This window comes from Embiotoca jacksoni, unplaced genomic scaffold, assembly GCF_022577435.1.
Source record: "Embiotoca jacksoni isolate LCO1_2020_lvr unplaced genomic scaffold, fEmbJac1.0.p SCAF_13, whole genome shotgun sequence".
NCBI lineage: Eukaryota > Metazoa > Chordata > Actinopteri > Embiotocidae > Embiotoca > Embiotoca jacksoni.
The window spans coordinates 5,763,479-5,784,516 of record NW_027185263.1 but is presented as its reverse complement, the minus strand read 5'-3'; the positions used below and the strand labels follow the sequence as shown (position 1 = coordinate 5,784,516).

Below are 21,038 nucleotides of genomic sequence, written 5' to 3'. Positions count from 1 at the left end.
GTTTGTGGTGGGTATAAAGGGCTGGTAGGTTTAAAAGTAAGTAGAGAACTTAAATGGGCCGATAACTCCATACCAAAGACAAACATTCAGATTTCATTTCAGGCTCAGTGATTCCTCGCGGCGACTCCTCAGCTGTAAAAACAGAAGTAACAGTAAAAGTTAACCCGTACGCTGGTCTTCACACACCTCTGGTATCCGTGTGGGTTATGGACAAGTGCACAAAAGGGACCAAAACTACCACTAAATTTGAACTCCTTTTCTTTTTTTTTTTTTCCTTAAATAACTAATCTCAATGTTTTCGCAAGAGCTTCGTAACATTTCCACTGCGCTCGTGAATGCGAGGCGGACGGTGCGAACGATCGTCCCGCTAGTTGACGGCGGGGTGCAGCGACGGACACGGGGAGACGTCCTTCTGCTGGGAATCGAACAAACCCTCGATGCCGCTCCCCTCCGCCCCCGGTGTCGTCTCCTCGTTATACAGACGCACGATACCGTCGTAATACTCGTCCGAGTCCCCCTGCTCTCTGCCGCCGCCGCCGCCGCCGCCGCGCCCCCTCCCGGCCAGCCCGAGGCGCTGCGCGGGGCTCCCGACCCGCTGCTCCTCCTCCTCCTCCTCCTCCTTGATCTGGGTGCTGTCGAAGATGTAGACGGCGTTGGCCGGCGGGGAGAACTCCAGGCTGTGGAGGTACTTGTCCACCATCTCTTTGCAGTGGATGAACTCGACACTGTCGACCTGGGGGGGGGGGGGGAAGCAAGACCGACCTTAGATCATCATCATCATCCGTTTTTACTTCCGGCAGAGTGACACAAAACGGACGAAGACGAGCGCACTTTTCAACTTCCTACTGGCTCGGAAGTTTTCATTTAAAAGACATCTTTTGGCCACAAACGGGATAAAACGGGCTCTACTTTCTTGACAAGTGCAGGTTTGTGCAGCAGCATTTAAAGATTCACTCCTTAGCGTCAAAGCTCGCTCTCCTTCACTTGCGTTGTGATCTCAACAGTGTTGGACCGGTAGAAGACGCCTCTTTAACCAAAGACGTGCGTCCGTTGTTTGGCGGGAAAGCTCAATTGTTGTTCACCCGAATGTGCCGACACGCGCCTTTAATGTCTTCATCCAAAGCCCCCTCCAGTATGAAGAGAAAACCGTTTAAACAAAAAAGGGGCAAGTTTGTATCAGGAAGCAAGACTTTAAATAAGAACCCTATATTATCCAATATTTGATTATATTTTGAATGACTTCAGTATATTTTTTTTTAAAGAAATATATATATATGCTGGCTCTAATGTATCGGCATGAAGCTAAAATCGGTGTTGGTTACTCCATTGGTGTTCGAGCACGCTGGCATCCCTCAAACACCAACTAGAGTTAGAAAAAGGCTTCTCTCAGGCCTGTGCCTTTCTCTTACTTGTGCTTTCGTCAACAGTTCGGTGAAGATGGAGAACCAGTCGGGGGTGAGCGCCTCCAGCGCCAAAGTGATGATGGCCAAGGCCAACGTGGAGCCTTTGAACTGCCAGAGCTGGTGGCAGGCCATACAGTGCTGCACCTGCCTGGTCCACAACGCCACCTGGAAGCCCGGAGGCCTCTTCTGAGGCCCCGGCCCGGCGGGGCGCACCCCGGGGTCCGTCGCCGAGTCCCAGCCGACGCCGACGCCGATGGACGGAATGAGGTGGGGGTGGGCGGAGACGAGCAGGGCGTGGAACTAGGACGGAGAAGAACGAAACGTTAGCGTAATGATGCCATTGTCGTCTCACTGTCTGTCCGTCCGTCCGTCCCTCACTCCTTACCTCCTTTTGCTTTAGACCTCAAAATGCACCAGTGCATTTAGCCATACGTGTCTGACAAAAGGTCGACACTCCATTCCTCCCTTTGACCCGCCCCAACGTCACTCTCGTCCAACCTGGACACCGTCAATCGGTCTGTGACCTTCTACTCATCTCAAGTGTTCGTTGCCACATTAAAAGTTACCGCAGAGCTCCAAAGCTGAAGCTCTGTGCAGGTTTTTATTAACGACGCGCCCCCCCCCCCCCACTCCTCTCTCTTTGCCCGAGTACTCATGTTAAGCTTGTTTGTATTGTATCGTACGTGCAGTGCTTTTCTGTGTTCCCGTTCGTGGGCAGAAACTAATCAAACCCAACCTGAGAGGGGGCTCAAAGTAAAAAAAAAAAAAAAAAAAAAAAAAAGATACCTTGCACTTTAGTTCAAAAATGTCTTTTTACTTTTGCCACACAACGTAAACATTCGTTAGCTAGCTTCAATGAAACCAGTGGGTACACGCAAAATGTTATCCTTTGGTTTAATTGAACGCTAACAAGATATTGAGAAGTGAACTCTACTTCCAATGGTTTAGTTAAATGTCCATTTCATTCACCCACCCCATCATGTTGTGTTTCGTTCATCTGCTTTAGTTTGTCTCTCAATCTGTAGCAAAAAGAAGCCATTGGTTTTAAAGAAAGTGGGATTTTACTGGGAGGTAGATTCAGCAACGTGGTGCACGAAAGTCAAACGTAATTCCAGTTGTGTTTTTGAAACTTTCTAAAAAAAAAAAAAAAAATCCCTCCTTCCTCCTTTTCCTCGAGTTCTCCTTCGACGCTTCATTGTGGAAACGTAGAGATTTCGGGGGTAATGTAGCAAACAAAGATCAATGTGCGTTTTAGATTTGACATTCCTAAATCGGTGTGAAACGGGGAAACGTCTTCAGCATCACACGGCTGATTCTACCTTTCAGAGAGTTTCACTTGGACGTTGAGGAACATCGAGAGGTCATGAAAAGGAATCCCTGTAAGTCCTCCGATTTATTTATATCCAAGTGTCATGGTGGAGAGTCTGTGACAAATTATCGATAGATTTTTATTGATTGCCGTTTTGTAGACGATGAAGAGTAACACTGTATTTAGGAAAGGGTATGCAAAGTAATTTCTTCAGGGCAGGGGGGGGGGGATGTAATTGTGAGCTACTTAAAGTATAGTCAAAGTATTTATTTGAATAGTATAAAAAGAGAGAAAATGTCTTTATTTTATTATAGTTTTTATTATTACATTATGTCTTTTTATTTTGAAAGTCTTGGATTTTGTAATACCTAAAGTAACAATAATAGATTCACGATAATAACTCTGCTCTCGGTAAACCTGTGACACAAATATCAGTCGGATCCTCAAACTGTAACAGGGAGGGAAAGAAAGTGCCAATTTTAGTTCTGCAGAGGACTCTGGAGCGGCCCAGTTCAGTCCGAATGTGCCAAGCTGCTTTCTGGTGACGGTCTACGGTTTTTGGCTTTAAGATAAAGCATCAGTCCGCCCGCTGATCTCGGCATCACAGACAAATCTGACGCTGTTTTTTTTTTTTTTTAATCTGTAAAGGGAATGTAGGCGGTCCTGAGATGAGAATGCACGACAAGACTTCACAAATCAGCTGATCGACAAGTTTAAAAAAAAAAAAAAAAAATCAGTCAGGTGGGTTTTATAGGAGGGAGTGCGTCGGGAATTATCACTGAGGGAGCCATCTCGGTGGAAGAATCTTTGAACGGTATGGCTCAAATACAATGCGTTTACTGTTTATCAAGAAAATGATGGGCTGTATTCATAAAGCATCCACCTGCTGGCCTGAAAGATGTTTCGTTTCTTCATCGAAGATTTGATATTTGATCTTAAAGTTGAGGGTGTACGATTTAGGGGGATCTACTGGCAGAAATGGAATATAATCTTCAGTATTATGTTGTTGTTGGTTTTTTTGCGTATAATCACCTATAACTGAGGATTCTTGTGGTTTTGTTACCTTGGAAGGAGCCAACTAACCGCCATGTTTCTACAAGATTATCTTGTACAGTTGGAACGAGTGTCGTTTAGTTCTTTGCCATTTGCAGCCTCACCGGTAGATGCCACTAAATTCCACACACTGCTCCTTTATCTTCACGTAAATGAGAAGCTCCGGCAGCGTGATCGCAGTATCATGACGATCGCGTCGCAACTTTTGTACCGTTTTGCTAAAACAGTTGTCCTAATTAATTTACTCCATCAGTGTCTGCTTACACTGCTGCCGAGTCAGATTAGTTGCTGCTCTTTTAAAATCAACGCATCCTGACTTCTCATTAAAAGCTTTATGAATACAGCCCTGGGCCCAAGTGCATGATGGGACCTAAATGATGTGTGTGTGTGTGTTTTTTGACACTTCAATCAGTGGTTACCGCCTCGGGCAACGACTCGTGAGGGTTTAACAAATCACACTGCTGTGTACAGATCCAGGCTGTAAACTGAACAACACAGCATGGGGGGCTTTTGAATACTGACAACAATACTTGGACATTAGGAGACGGTTTCAACAACCCACACAGCATGTTGTCGACACACTAACCACCCAAAATGTCCTAGTTTCTTGAGATTCGATAACTAAAATGATCTTAAACAGTACTTTCAGACTCCCCCTCTGGTGGCAGCGGGGGTTGTGTTTCCGCAGTGAGGCTGCAGGTCGGAGTTAGTCAGAAGTGCCTTGGCCTGATATGCAACACGCATGTTATTTTGCTGGCAGCTTGCAAATGCAGTCTTGCGTGGTTAGGGGAATCTCATACAGCTTTTACTTGTTGATTTTTGTTCATATATTCGCACTATTTGGGGAGCTGGCCTGGGTTATAACTTGGGTTTGTCCACTGAGAATTTTAATTGTGACAATAAAGTTTTTTTTTTTTTAAATGTTCACAGTTTAGACAAAGTTGATTTCTTACATCTGTTGATTAGGACTTTGAAAATAATTCAGTAAAGTAGGTCTGCAGTGAATCGCTATTATCTATATTTATAAATCTAGCAAATATTTTCAAGTCACATTTTTTCTATAAAATGCAAGAAAATTGTGATAAATTAGGTTTACTGTTGAGTAGAACAAAGGAACGCATCAAATTTTGCATTTGAGAAGCTGAACCCAGAAAATATTTGACAGTGTATCGATAATTTGACTATCAAAACAGTTGAAGACTCGTTTTCTGATGATCAGCTAAATGATGCAGCGTTAGAATGAAGTATAAAAAGACCACGATTCATGATGTATTGGAGAACTAAACGCAAATCTCGCATCCTCCAAATTCTGGCTTCTTTATTTGATGTATTTGCTTTAGTGAGAGGCAGGATTTTATTTCTGGTTCTTGGCTGCACTGATTATTCAAGAAGGGAAGGGCACACTTCAACCTGAACTGAATGGAGTTTGTTATAATAATTATGGGCACATCGAGTAAAATCAAATACATGCACAATCTCTATAAAAAGGACCAATTCTTTCCTGGTGAAGGGGAGGAGGGGGAGGAGGGAGAGGGGTGGGGGGGTAGGGGTTGTAAACACCATCTTGAAGCGAACTTGACGCAAGCATGATGGTTCGATGTGTGCTTTTTGTACTGCTTGTGTTTTTATGCAAGACCAGGACCTGAATTCACAAAGCATTTCAAAGTCCAGCCAGCTCGCGGTGAGATGCTCCGATAGTTCAGGTCCAGTTAAGAAAGAAAGAACAAAAAACCTACAGTGTTCTGTTTGCCTGTTTATCTGCTGAATTCCAACTTACTATGTGAATGAAGTCGACCGGTGTTGCGGTGTACAAGTCCCAGTGCAGCTTGTCGAGAATGATCCTCTCCATGCGAAGAATCTCCGCTGTTGAAAAGTTGCATCCGCTCTGCACAACCAGGTCTTTAACAGAACCTATTACCTGTTAAAACAGACGTCAACAAAAAGGGAAGCAAATAAACATATTGTTCTGAAAATGCAGTGGAGTGCATGTTTTTTTTTTTTAAACTCTCGTTTTGTTTATCTGATGTTACTCTATTTTGTATCCTTTAGGATCACCTTACCTCATCTTCCTCATTGATTTTGGCAGCCAGGACCAGTGAGGTAAAAGCAATGCATTTCAGGTATTTTGGTTGAGCCTGGGAACAAAACAAAAAGAAAAAGAGCCTTTTGTTTGTCTTAAGAACCAGACAGATCTGTGAAACAACTCTTTCTTCAGACACAGTGAAGGAATGGAAGCTGTGCTGCATGTTGTGAACTGGTACCTGTGAAAATTGGGCGGAGCACGTTTAATTTTAAGCTGCGGGTGCCGTCAAACTGAAATTTTAACATGCAGTCAAATTTGCCAGTAATTGAACTCAGCACTCTACCTTGACAGTGGACAGCAGTCGATTGAGGACACAAACTCCCAGTGCGAAGGTCTCTGGACAGAACTGAAAATGCCTGTTCATGTCCCTGAGCCAAACGATCATTTCTTGGTGTTGGGATGGAGAGATGTCGGCACCCTGAGTGGTTAACGGAGACAGCCATCGGTTAATAAACGACACGTGTGTGAGGAACTGAGTTTTACATTAGTGAAATAGAACTGAACAACATGCCAACTCGAGCCTCTCGGAACCCAAACTTGGTTCTAGATTCTGCTTTGAATGTTTTTGAGACTAGAACGTTTTGTATACACATTGCTGAAAAAAGGATGAATTCATTCGGCGAGGGAAGTCTGGTAAACAGTGGAATAAGGCATGCTAATAATGACTTTCTTTTACACATTCTAAAACTTTTAAACATCAGTATTATTAAATTAATGGATGGATCGCACCTGCAGTACATGGTTCAACAATAATTGTTTTATGTATATTGTTCAGTTCTGTTTACTCACTGATTTTAAATATTCATGTTACTCTCTAAAAAAGGACCATACAAAAACAGCCTGCCTCATCATCACACCAGCTGAATCATTTTCCTCAAGATGATGACGTTTCCCACAAATCTTTTTGGTTCCTGTGACATAAAGAAAAGGTTTTCTTCTCATTTTACTGAAAGGATCAAGACTGATATTTATTCTGGCTTTATTCCCCTTTTCGTCACCATAAAAAAAAAAAAAAAAAAAGCTCACAAAGTGTCCCGTTTTAGCTGCCCAGAAAATGCTCGACCAACTCTGATGTTTATTTGGAGTCTGTGAACCTTTCAGCATCGTCACACCAGCTGGAAATGCAAAAAATGATTCCATGTATTTACACACTGACTCACCTGGATGCATCCATTCTTGAAGAAAGGCCCCTTCCAGAGGCGAGCCTCTCGGACCAGAGCGACCTCCAGCAGGCCGACCAGCCGACGGCTCGCCGCAGGTCCTGGGTTCTTCATCGCCACAACAGCACAAGCCAGGCTGCATCCAGGGCACACACACCTGATGGAGGAGATGGAGGAGGAGGATGCCACAGACAAGAGATTACAATGGGATCAGGTTTTTCATACACAAAACAAAGCGTCCCTTAAAAGTGCTCCAATTTCCTATTCAAAAGGTTCACTTGATCATTGCATCAGATCAAACAACAATATAACATGTATTCAGTCTCATTGTGTTTCACCTTCATTTTTTAATACGAAATGTTTAATGAGGATGCATGGGACATAAGAGAGGGCTTGTTTTTAAAAACGAGAAAAGTTTTAAGACTCAAACATTTGTTTGTTGAGCAGCTCTTTTGATATTTAATCCCGGTCTAAACAAGTGCCTCTCTCCACAATTAGTCCATTTGGGGGAGGCAGTTCGTTTATGTGGTAAACGTTTGAGCAGCTCTCTGCTGAACGAGTGAAGTACGCAGTAGGAAATGGGTTCAGTTTGCTGAACAACAACGCCATTTTCAGACTTTGCAGGCAGACAGCGCGGGAGAGAGAAACCAGTCGACGCGAACTTTAAATCCATGCTGTGGTACTTTGGGTTGATCTGCAGCACCAACAGGATCCAGGCGGGATAATGGGCTGCAGCTGCTGCAGCCTCTTGCACAGTTGCTGCCGCTGCAGACCAACAACAACAAACACAAAAAAAAAACCCATTTCGTGTTGTTCTTTCTTTGTGCTCAAGCAGTCTTACCTCTTCAATTTCAAAAGCACAGAATCTCATCGACGGCAGGTGCATTTATACGGTTTTTAAATTAGTCCATATCCACCGAAAGCAACCGACAAACAAACAAACAAGCAGGCTGCTGTTTGTGAAAACAATCTCGGAACAAGACGCGTTTCGCAGGGAATGAACGGAGAGCAGATAGAAAAAACAGCTGGTAAAATAAAAGGTAAGAAAAAAAAAAAAAAAAAAAAAAAAAAAAAAAAAAAAAAAAAACACACACACCAAGCACTTTAGAAAACTGGAGACTGTGGCAGAAAATAAGCGCAAAACGAGGCAGGAAGCAAAAAAAAAAAAAAATCCGTGAGGATTGAGGGCAGGCTGTGTTTTGAACCCTCCTGGCTCCGCCCCGCCGTGACGTCACCCCGTCTAACAAACAGATATGTGTTAGTGGGTCAGACATACGGGACCCGTCACACAAAATGGTCGAGCTTCCACTGGAAATGGAAGATTTCTGTTTTGTGTCCCCAGAAGGAGTTTATTTAGGTGCTGGTATATAATTGAGTTTTCCTCTTTATGTAAATTAATCCTGCAGAGATATTTCCAAATACAATTTTTTATTTGGAGGAGAACTTCCTCTCATACACCGTGTTTGAGAGCTGGTTCACTGAAGACTGTGAGTAAAATCCAGTTTAGTTCATGGAGTGGAATAAGAGGTCTGCCACAAACTACCTGACGCAGCAAATCTGGGGCCAGGTTCAGGTTTTTATCCCTGCTAAAAAAAAAAAAAAAAGCCTAGTCCTGGCTGTATGCTATGACGTGTTCACAATGGAAACTGGTTACAATACAAATTATATCTGAAGGGTGGTCCGCAGGGGCCAGTTTTGCTCCAGGGGCCCTGTTAATCTGGCCCTTCAGGTCACATTTTACCCTAATAAAAGGTGAGTGTGACCATGTAGAGCAAGTGTTATGTCAGGCATGGCAGCATGTTAGTGACACCTTTTTTTGTGTGCATTTAATCTGCTTGTTCCCTGTTTTCCTCCCTCCACCCAGCAGGGGTCCCCAGCCTTTCTCTATGTCCAGTCTCCCGCCTGCCACGCCCACCTCACCTGCTCCCATTTCCCCCCAATATGCCCCACCTGCAGCCACTCTGCAGTCAACCCCCTCAGTGTATCTACTCCCAGTCTCATTGATGATTGGTGATTGATACAATTATGTCGCTCTGAGCTTTGCACCCCTGTTTGATCTCTGGACTCCACTTTTCCCTCTTGCAACTTATTCATTTCATTATCAATTGAGCTACTGACTATTCTCCCTATTAATAGATTATTTGTTTACTACGGAGCCCTGGAGTGGCCATAGAGAGAAAAATGTTTTTTATTTTTTTTTTATCGTGCGCAGTAAATACTAAATCGAGGCCACGAAATAGTGCAAATGATTATTGTTAGTAAAAGGCCATTAACATGATATTGAGAGCTTGTTGATTATATTGTTGGCAATATGCTAACTTTGAGGATGCTATCGACTTTATAGATGGTCAACGGACACTTGAAGCAGGTGCAGTGCACTTTTTATTTATTTTTTTTTTTTTTAGAAGGGAAAGGCTCTCTCTGTATATAAACTTATCTCATGCGCACAAATGAAATAAAACGTACGCATGAAATACTATCTCATGGCCACGATTTAGTATCTCGTGCCCACAATTTACTTTTTCTTCTCTCTCAATGGCCACTCCAGGGCTCCGAAGTTTACTCTATAAAATGTAAAAAAAAAAAAAAAAGGCCCATTATGACATTTTCCGATATTTAGTTTAGTTCGACCAACAGTTCAGCGATTCAGACTGATATCACAGATGACAAGGAAAACCATAAAAATAATCCCATTTGAGAAGTTGGCACCAGTGAATTGTTGCAGTTTTTACTTTATAAAATTGCCCAATTGATTAATCACTAATGAAATTGTTGACGATTAACTCTCCGCTGATCAATTCACTTACTAGTAGTAATGTTACAGTTCTACCCAAAAGACTTCAAGATTCAGCTGGTTGGATGCACTTGAACCACCAACAGGTATGTTTAATGCAAATGCTGTAATCACTGTTGATGAGAAAATCACAATCTGCTGTATTCAATGCATTCATCACTATTTATGTCTGTCAGTGTGCTCGTCATTGGATAACACGTAGGTGGCGTTAATGCAAACTCCTGTAAAGCATGAAGGAATTATTCGTTTTTAAAAAGTTTTATGCATGAAGGTGTTCTCCATTTTAATGATAAACTAGGAACTGATGGTGGTATCGCAACCATGCCAAGCAAGTAAGTAATGGTTAAATTAATAACCTATTTATTTTTGATAATCACTGTTGAGTCCATTTTAATAGTTACACTGAAGACGGTGGGAGATGGTTTGTGATGGTCGAGAGTTTTTTTTTTTCCTGTATTCTGAAGTTTTGACCTGCAGATGTCTGATGCTGCTTTCAGAAGCTGCACTCCAACTTTTTCACTGAATACTCATTTCAGTGGCTTTCTGTATTTGGCCTGACTGACTTTACCCATCAGGAACATTACACTTGTTGGGGCTTTAGCTGTATGTGTATAATATTGGGAGACTCAGTCTGCCACAAATCCACCAAAATAGATAAAAAGTATGGTGTCAACTGAGCCTGAAAGAAGCCTTTAGTAAATTTCTGAAATCTTAATGTCCAAATCAATTGCATGAACTGAGTGTGGCCCATTTGATTTGACTATAAATTAAATACACTACTGAGACTGAAATGTTATACGACATATGCAGATTTAAAGTATAAAGTGATATACTTAGGCTTTTTTTTTTTTTAAGCTAGAGGTTTAATCTTATAGTCTTTTTTATTTAAAATCCTGTGTGCTGCCAGAAAAATGAGGAATGTATCACTGTCCAATTACTCATGACCTGGGCTATTTCTGTAAGAGATTAGCAGGGTGCTATAATAACACTGGATATTTGCTCTAATTAGCTAGCTTATTACTGCTGAAATGTATTATTTATGTCGATTACAGACCATTAAGCAGTGCCAGAGACCTGTCAGAGCTGTTGTTGGAACAGATTGAACAGCTTGGTGTGTAGCCTGCAGACTGTGCAGCAGTCGATATTTCAAAGATTGTTTAATTTCTGATTGACACTTAGAAAATCAAACGGCACACACCGTGACGGAAGGAGAGAACCGTATTCACAGTTTCCTGACTTGGTTCCTGTCGGGAAACTTCAGAAACGACTTTCAGAAGCACTGGACCTTCTGTGTTTGTACACAGTCAAGAAACTTGAAATAAGATCAGTCAACAAACGTCAGCCACAAGCAGAAACAGTTTGTTCTCCACTCACAGTCAGCTGGCAGATAAAAAAAAACCACAACTAAGTCAAACCAGCGTGTGTGAGCCGAGGTCATGACAGGAATGCTGATAAGAAACAACGGTAGCAGCACGCTGCATATCTGCATGTTGACAGAGTGTAACAACAGTGGGAACACGGTGGTTATGCACTGCATCGAGTCGGGCTGTGTTTGACATTTTGTTTGTTCTTTGGGCCGTGAGTGCTCGAGACGATGTCATTTAATATATCTAGAGGTTATTCACTCACAGTATATTCTGGGGCCTGAACCCAATCCTAACCGTCCTTCTCCTTCTTTATCTTCCTGTCTCAGTGTGATACTGTGGTCCCCCCCCCCCCCCCCCTTCCTCCCTGTCATCCATCTCCATTCGCTGCAATCTGAACTGTACCAGTCAGAATGTAATGCTTGCTCACTGCTTCTGCTGATGGGACATTTTACATGTTTTCATAGTCTGTGTGTGTGTGTTTACATTCCACCACACTTCAGCCACATGGGAATATAACTGGACAACTGTTGCTATTTAGATGTTTGGGTGTAAAGCTTTTCCCTGTTGGTACACGGTAGCAGCATGAAAGTCTGCATCACTGTTTAGGGTGTTGTTAGTGTTATAGATTAAGAGAAATCTCATGGTGTTTATACTCCTAATTCCTAAAGGAGCCTGGAAGTTGTCCAGTCCCTGAAGAACACCTATTTAAAAAAAAAAAAAAAAAAAAAAAAAAAAAAAAACACTCTGCAAAGCTGTTAACAGTGATGGACATCTTGGGACCACGATGGAAATGAGTGTTCTCACTTTAACACATCTGGAGTGGTGTGTTTTTGAAGATCCGAAATAATTAGGTGACAGATTTAACCAATCAGCAAGTTTTATAACTAGGATAACAAAATATATGTTTGTTTAATTCATAATTCTAACTTCCTCTATTTGAAGACTTTGAGATGAAGCTGAAAGCACAGGTGAAATGATGAGTTAAAGAATAGGTTGAAGACACTACACTCTGGTTTTCAAAAGTTAAAAATCACTTTAATATTTCCTTATACCACAGCCAAGTTCATCTCAGGTTTTAGGATTTTGTACTCAAAAGACTCCAACTGTTGAAACTTCATCTTAGCTTAACTTCAGATAGCATTTTTGCATGAAAAGAGGACTGTGGAAGATAGACTTAAAAAAGTGTAAACCTGGTCCTTGTGTCTATAGCAGAGATGCCCAAATTCTTTCCTATGAAGGGCAGAAAAATTCACTAGAAATTACATCTCATTAAAATGTAATATCTTCCAGAAAATCTAAATTCAAAATCTAAGATAAAATTTCTAAATAATTAGAACACTACTCTTTAATCTGCATAATAGTAATTTTATTATTTTGCAGAAAGTATTGTCAAAAACTGTCATCTTGCCAATTCTTTTGAAAATGTTCCATTGTCAGTGTGCTACTCCTTTAGGAGCAGGAGAGACCAAAGCATAGATCCAATGTAAATGAATAGGAAAACTTAACACCACTGTGCTGTACATTGCTATAAAACTCATAATGTACTTTTTGGCTGCACATAATTTACAGTTCGTCGTCATGGTTAGGATTCAGAATAAGGTGTATAAGCACGAGCTTGTCAAAGGTCCTGTTGGGTCACAGAAAAATGGTGCGGTCCAAACTTGGCCATGGGTATAATATATGATAGCAAAATTGGGGAAAATGTAAACAGTCCAAATTTCAGAAAAATTTAATTTACCATTTTATATCATTATCATTGTATAACAGAGAGAAGCCAAACACATTTTTTAATGCAAGATGTGGAATCAACAAGGTTTGCGTAAAAGTATGACGATATATCATCAAATATCAAATCACTGAATTCCTTTTCTAATGATCCACTTGTAACCTGATAAAATGAATTCAAAAAATGTTTTGCTAATTGATCCTATTGGGATTTATCAAGAAATACTTTTTCTTTTGTTGAGACAAAATCTGACTTTTTACATTAAACAACTAAATCATTGATTAACTGAATAAATAAAATGAATAAAATTACTTAAGCATTTATCAGTTTTGAGATATTGTCATTGGAAGCAATTTTCCATGGAGAAAACATGCTGCAATGATATTTTCTTATGAAATGCATCTTATGAAATGCTCATAAGAGATTCTGTCAGAAAATCTACACGGGTCCTTTAAATGATGGAACACCAAACATCAGTTTCCCCCAAAGGAAAACATACGTTGTCACGTATGCAGCAGTCCTACAGTGTCTTCGTAAGGGAGCCGAGGGACTGCTTGTACAAGAGATGAAAACACTTACAGAGCCTCGGGGGGGGGCTGGCTTTGACTTCTTGGATCCTGAGTGTGAAACACAGAAGCAGACTTTACATGTTTAACGTGATGGCGCTGGCTTCGACTTCTTGGATCCTGAGTGTGAAACACAGAAGCAGACTTTACATGTTTAACGTGATGTCTCAGTGATGGTTTGAGCGCCGTCTGCTCTGATCAGTTGAAGAAGAATTTACAATGTGTCTGCTGACCCCCTGTGTCTCCCCCCCTCTGCCCCCGTAGCCAAAGAATGCTCCGCACCACACTGTAAATCGATGTCAACCCAGAACCAACTTTGTCCTGTCAGGGAAGCTTCGTGCACTTGGCTGAGCACATTATGCTGCTAAAGTCACATCTGATCTCTGACTTTGATCACGGCCAAACTGAGATGGTTTTTCTTTTTATCTCTTGAGGCCCCTCTCGAGTATTGTCGCCTCTGCATTGCAGTCCACGGAGGGCTGCTGAGATTTTCAGGAATTCGCTGTTTGCACATCACACAACATGGTACAGATCCCTGTAGACAACCACTGAGAACATGAACACATTCATCACGTGTTCTTAGAGCACATCCTACAGAACTTCTTTTATATAGCCAGTCAGCTAAATGTATATTTTGAAACAATTTTGTATTTTTAGCCTTGCTTGCAGGCTTCAACACTTCAGAGTGTTCAGATTGAAATGTCTTAAAAACTACTGAATAGATTGCCATGATGTTTTTTTTCCCCTCTACTGTTTATGCCCTCCAAAGGCGGATTTGTACAAACTTGGGAGAACCTCTGACATTTTAATGCCACCATAGGGTTCACATTTCTTTACCTTTTTAAATAAAATGTCTCAATTCAGACGGTAATGCCCAATAACTTTAGTGAGCACTTAACTTTACCTTAGCTGTCAAGTAGTTTGGTTTATGACCAAATATCTGCAGAACTGATGACATTACCATCAGCTTCAGGCTGTTCTTTGTGTTTGTTGCTAATCAGAAAGCCATTTGCTTTACTTACAAAGTAGACATGGTAAATATTAAACCATCTAAACATCAAAATGTTAGTATTATCATTTTGAGCATGTTTCAGCAACATATTGCAGACTTTTGCTGCAAAGTTAATTCTAAGTCACTTTATCATTGTAAATCATCTTATGTTTATTTTCAATTTATTTTTGTAAGCCCAATAATTGATTAATGATTTGGATCATTTCAGACTGATGTCCATCTCAGCTGCCAAGAGCTCAAGGTGACATCAAACTCGCCAAATGGAGAGGAGACAAAACTAGCAAATCCTCACATTTTGAAGCTTGCTTCAACATGCTAGAGAAATGTTAATCTATGCTACCAAATTTAACCAAGAAGTTCTGTCATTTGATCAGAAAATCTCCAAATGAGCACTCTCTTAACAGTTTTCACCCCTGACAATGAAAGACGTGATCGAATACATCAAAACAAGGGTGTTAAATTAAATCTTGTCAAGTCTTTAAAGGGGAAAGTTGGAGCCCAAGACCTTTCAACCTTGTTCAGTTTATGTCTACATACATTTGAAAAGGAATCCTGCAGCTTCACAGTCAGATTTGAAATATTTGACCTTCCTGCTCAGCTGTAAACAGTTACTATACGCATCAGTAAAACCATTTAAGCAGATGAGAAGACGTTTCCTGTAAAACGGACCTGACTGTGTGTTAAAGCTTATCCATCGACCCTTCATAGTGCAGATACAAGAGGAGTAACTGGAAGTTTGCCATCAAAATGCTGTTGGAACAACTGGAGGCAGTCAGGCTCACTTCCTGCCAGCTGACATAAAAACTACCATACAAATCTTTAAAGATTGTTGCATTTACGGGCTACCACTGGAGGGAGACAGAGGCCGGATTATAGATGTTAAGAAATCTGACCATTCAGCAGCTCTCTTTAACCCCAGTCATGTTTTCTTTCTTCTTCATGTTCGTCATCATCCCTGTGATATAAAGATGAAATGTTGAACAGCACACCCATTCCCTGCTCATTTAAAAAAAAGAATATATTCCTTTTTTTTTTTTTTCTTTGTTCCTCCTCCAAAGCACCCTACTTTGGTCGGCTCTCAGATGTCGGATTTCACCCCTGCTTGCGTTGAAAGGCTTCAGAGCGTAATTTCCAGAGGGAGAGACTTCACATCGTTAGAGAAGAAAGCGCGCAGTGAAGAGGAGGGTGCAGGGAGAGCAGCCCAGAGCTTGACCATCATCACCAAGTCGATATGAATTATATATATATAAAAAACATGGTGTCCCGTCCCTCCCATGCCTTCATGCCATTATTAAAGGTTGTACGCTGAAGGTGGAAAACATTGAGATAATAACATTGAGGCAAGCTCAATCAATTTCATGGTCTGTTTAATGGAGAGGTGGCAGGTTGTCCTATTACTTTGTACAGTCAGAGTGTGTCTGATGTGGCATAATGGATGGAGATTAAAACAGTGGAGGGTTACATCACCAGTCCATGTCTTATTAAATTCAAGTACTTAAAGTAAAATCTCATAAAATAGGCAAATCCTTAGAGGGGATTTCTGTTCCTCTTTTGATGTTGATTAATTCTGTTGCTTCTCAAAGGAAAACCAAATCAAAGAACAAAAACTAGGAGGCGATCAGGAGAAAGGGAGACACATTTTCCCATCTATGCAAGAATACAGTACAAGTAAACTCATTCAAGTATCTTCAGTGGTACATTTCTTTTGTAAAATGTGATGCACTTTGGAGAGTTGTTCGCTCAGTGGCCATGGAACCAAACATTTGTACTCCCTATAAAAGAAGGGTTACAGTTTATACTTTTCACAGATATACACAAGCACTTTGCATGACTCTTATTCCCTTCAGTGAGCACCAACCTTCTCCTTTTTACAGAGCAAAGTAAGAGTCACATTTTCTTTTCTGGAAGTAAAATGTTGAATTGTGGAAACGGAGAGCATTTTCGCTCTGGAATCAGAGGGAGCACCAAGTTTGAAGCTGTTGTTGTCTTTGATCAATAGGGGGCAGTGTGGTTTCACAGGAGCTGCACTGCTCTCAATAAGAGGATATTGAACAAAAGCCCTCTTGAGTCCAAAGAGAGGGAAAATATTACATAATAAAATCATCTTGGAAGCAGAGCAGCAGTCGCCCAGGAATTTCTGGAAACTCGGTATCTTTCATTAGAGTTTCTTGTGCTGCTTTTTGCCTTTCAAGTTCGTATTATAACTATCTTGATGCAGCGAAAAAACCTTTTCATTTTAGTGTGGACAAATGGTGGATTATTTTGAGGTTGTTGTCTGCCTCTTGGCATTTGATTCTGTAACTGGAGCGTAGGCCATGGATTTGTTTTACCTTTTTTATATTTGGATTTTAACCTTGCCCTTAACTCTCCTGCGCAGTCTCAAATGTATTTCGCTGTTACATTTAAAAAGCAGAATCAATAATTTACCCTGTGAGAGCAGTTTCAGTTAATTTAATCACAAACACCCGCCATCACATTCACTCCGTTTTATAATTCCAATGTAAATTATAGGGTTTTAGTTCCATTTCTCATTGGCTGAGCCACTCATGGAGTCTTTTGTAAAATACCTGTTAACTTTTGAAATTAAATTCTAATCACCAGTCTCATGCAAGTGCTTAAAATGGAATAAGCAAATTTCCATTTAAATCACTTCTCTGTTGTGTAGCACCTTGGGTGAAGAATTAAATTTAGGCCTAATCAGTATTGAGTGCGGGTTTACTTCGGGCATTAAACAAATTAAAATTTATGGCAGAAGATTGCTTTGCTGAAACCACCCACTGTATAATAATCATTATTGCACAGCTAATTGTCCACCAGTGTACATATCATTATGGTGGCAATACCTACGAGGGCATTCTTTACTGTTATCCCAAATTCACTGGAGATTAGGGGGGGAATTTGTCTCATTATGGGAATTATTACCAGTTTTATAATCCGCCCTGAAAAATGAAAGTGCGTGGTCAAAATGACTTAATATTTGAAATCTGCATTGTTGCGACCCCAAACCACTTTGCTGCAAAATGTAGTTTCCCTTTATGGAACCAGCAGTACATCCATGTTGAGATATCAAAGAACCTTCTGATCTAATTTCACCAAGGTGAAGGAGGAGCGGCAGCTGCTGATTTTTCATGCTACACCGCCAACCCCTCCAACTGTCTCTCATCTGCTTGCTTTGCTTCACCGTCTTATATAAGGAGTCGAGTGCACTCGTTCACACCTCTGGAAACGTGTTTCTCTTATTGAACTGGAATCTCATGACTTTGTAAGGGCACGTAAGCGACAGAGCTCCTGGTCTGTCGGCCAGTTCAGCACTTTGGTCCTGACTGGAATATCGCATAAGAAGAATTTCATGGTGTCCAGAGGATGAAACCCAATGACCTATAGTATAATCCTCAAGAGTTTACTTCGAGCACCATGAAATTCAAATTTGTGGCTTTGACTTGAAATGTATGAAATAGATTTATGTTAAATTTTAGTAAATGCATTTATCCTTTATGACGATTAGCTATAAATTCAGTGATCCACTGACTTTTAATCTGGCACTATCATCGGGTAAAAATTTGACTTATTTAAGTCGATGATCACATACCTGTGAAAATAATATTCCAATAAGCCTCAGATTTAAAGAGTGTTTATGTTAATTTAGCAAATGTTGACATGTTTAAAGGAGCAGTTTAGGATTCAGTGGCATCTAGTGGTGAAGTTTGCAGAGTGCAAAAAAACTACAAAGGCCCTCTCCAAAGGTAGTGTTTGGTTTGTCCCTTCTGGGCTACTGTAACATGGCGGTTCAACATGGACTGCTCCATGGCAAGGGACCCACTCCCAATTTAGATATGAAGGTGTGACTCTAACGTAACAAAAACACACCAGTTCTTGGTATTAGGCGGCTATATACAAACGAAAATTTAATTATCGCTATTATATTTCATTTCTGCTAACAGATCCCCCTAAATCTTGCACAGTGAACTTTTAACTAAGATGGCAAACATGGAAATTATTGCTTGACATCAGAATTTCTAAGACTGCTCATGTTGAGCGTGAATGAGGTGCAGCCCTGTGATGTGCAGGTGGAAGCCAAAGCCCTCATGCATATATATAACACAGGCTGGTTTTGACCACAGTGAGTCCTTGTCAGGGCAGAGAGTAAATTCTTACAGTTTCGGTCCTTTTATTCCTTTTAATCATGTGACCCCTTAAATGTATCTTTGGACCCTCTGGGGAGACTTGACCCCCCAGGTTGGAAACACTGGAACGCTCTAATTTTACTCTTGGTGGGTGTCTGTAGGAATATTCCGTGCTCAAACTACACCAAGTACAAACATCCTCCCGCAAGCGTTTTAAAGAATAGATCGAACAGCATCTCAAAGTCTCGTTGCTGCAGTTTGAAAACCATGACAACCCGTTGATGATGTCATTACTTCTTGGGAAGTGACTGGGAGAGTTGCATCGAAGAGAGAGCCAGTGTGTGGGTGGAGGAGGCGGAAGGAGCATTTGGAAGGAAGCGAAACACACGAAGGACAAAGAATGAAAATTACAAGAAAAGTCCGTTGTTTTCTTTTCTCTCTCTCCTCGAAGGCTGTGAGAGACACATGAGCGGCTGGTTTGTTAGGCCCACTTTATAATTAGACTTTGGGCTGCCACCATCATTTCTCATCTCTGTGGAAGAGAGCGCACCGGTCCTCATCACAGCAACCTGCCTGGAAGGTGCTCATTAATGAAGTGACGGACACGCATGCACACATCGAGGAAAATACTCACATCCACACCAGGGAGCCCTTTCTACTTTATTTACTCCAACAGCTCAAATAATTGTTTTTAATCCCATTTTAAAATGAGGACAGGCTTTTTATTTAAAACAGCTGTGAGATATTGTCTGCCCCAGCAATCTGAGCATGACGGGACACACACACACACACACACACACACACAGAAAAGAAGAAGAAAGAAAAAAAGCTCAACATCTTAATTATCATATTGAAGTCTGTTTTACGGATGCTATCCTCCGTTTCAGCTGCCTCTCTGTCATCTCCAAATTCTCTTAAAGATAAAGTCAGTATAAGACATCACACGTCAGATGTATTATTTGAATGGTTTATTTTTTTAGGTATATAGAAACACAGTGATTTAAATTAATGAGATAGGCTGGCAGCGAGCTTCCTCCAGGCCCTTTAGGCTTTCCTCTCTCCACCTCCAACCAGCCTGTGAGAATGCAGTTGTCTCTCTCTTTGTTAATTGTAACATGCACATATAGCATCACTGGGATCAGCAAGTGTGAGTAAACTCTGTCTTGTTTTAGGAGTTAAAGCTTTTTACATTTTTGGTTTCCCTTTAATCTCTAAATGAGTAATTAAAGGTTGGTTTGATTCCAGTTTGTTTTTTGATTCTCTGGAGTGCACCTTCGAGCCAAAACGTCCCAATAGTTCTGTCATAATTACTTCATGCGCTGAAATCACTTGTTGCTGATTAACCCGTGATGCCTCATAGAGAAATAATATCAAGCCGAATTTTGATCCCCTGAACATAGAAAACTGTATGAAGGAGCAGTATATTGATTCATACATATCTGTTCCATCAGACGTGCACGAGGCAGAGGACTAAAAAAACCTGTCATGTGGCTTTACTGACACACGCAAAAGTATCATCTACATACACATGTAAAATTATGGGTGGTAGATCATTTGTGTATAAACTGAAGTGATGTGGACCAATGAGCCGGAAGCCCTGTGAGATTACAGATTATTACACAGATGAAAATTTTAGATTTGAGCATTTCAGTTGTCTGCCAGTCAGAAAAGATTTCAATTAGAGCACTAACCGGCCTGTAAAAGCCCAGTCAGCTGATCTTGTTTTGAAAAGTCCACTCTCACTCTTACGTGCTTCCATCTGCTGAGTAAAACCCCCGGTGGTATAGAAAATATTTATTTTGGAAATAAAATGCAGAATCTTGGCGAAAAAGTTTGTTTGCTCAGCAGTTGGTAACAAAGGCTTCTAATACTGCAAAATTGTGCCGGATTAGTTTTGTCATAATACAAACAAAGAGTTTAATTGTTTTATATTTTAGCATCAGGTTGTTTGAAATGAACAAATTCTTTTTAACAGATCTAATATTTTGTCTGTTTTGAGACAAACTGATATTTGTGATACATTTTCAGTATACATGTTATATCATTTATTTATTTATTTCAATGGGATGTATTTTACTTTTGCTCCATTTAAATTATTTCACAACTCAATTTCTTGGATTTTTTTTTTATGTTGGAGCAGCGTCTTTGTGCAGTTTAAAGTGCACCATTGTTTCACTAGATTTATTAAACTTTTCCTATGATATTTTTCAATTTTACTGCTCAGTGTTAAAATGACTATTTCATATTCCAAGATGAATCTAAAACACTGCATAAATTAAAGGTGCAGCACATTAGAAGCATTCATAATGTGGATATATGTGCACATTTAGTCCTACTTGTCAGTGTAACCGCTTATAGCATATTGTACCTTTAGCTATTTTTACGACAGCTAACATTCCTCATGGAAACCAAAAAGCACTGACAGCTTCACTCTTGGTTTT

At 40.7% G+C, this 21,038-nt stretch overlaps 2 protein-coding genes across 3 annotated transcripts in view; one reads left to right on the top strand and one right to left on the bottom strand.

Moving 5' to 3' along the window:
* septin8a (septin 8a) overlaps nucleotides 1-4,690 on the top strand; it is a 39,261-nt gene extending 34,571 nt beyond the window's left edge. For both annotated transcript variants that reach the window (XM_069146014.1, XM_069146016.1), the window contains exon 10: nucleotides 1,428-4,690. In XM_069146014.1, coding sequence (XP_069002115.1) covers nucleotides 1,428-1,593 — 166 coding nt within the window. In that variant the 3' untranslated portion in view covers nucleotides 1,594-4,690. The remainder of the gene's footprint in view (nucleotides 1-1,427) is intronic.
* A 70-nt stretch (nucleotides 4,691-4,760) lies between these two features.
* ccni2 (cyclin I family, member 2) lies at nucleotides 4,761-8,189 on the bottom strand. The gene is made up of 5 exons (XM_069146017.1): nucleotides 7,850-8,189; nucleotides 7,009-7,165; nucleotides 6,132-6,266; nucleotides 5,826-5,900; nucleotides 4,761-5,683 (listed from the first exon to the last, which is right to left on the bottom strand). Exons 2-5 carry the CDS (start codon nucleotides 7,120-7,122, stop codon nucleotides 5,498-5,500), a joined length of 510 nt encoding a protein of 169 aa, XP_069002118.1. The 5' UTR covers nucleotides 7,123-7,165; nucleotides 7,850-8,189; the 3' UTR covers nucleotides 4,761-5,497.
* Nucleotides 8,190-21,038: the final 12,849 nt, after the last annotated feature.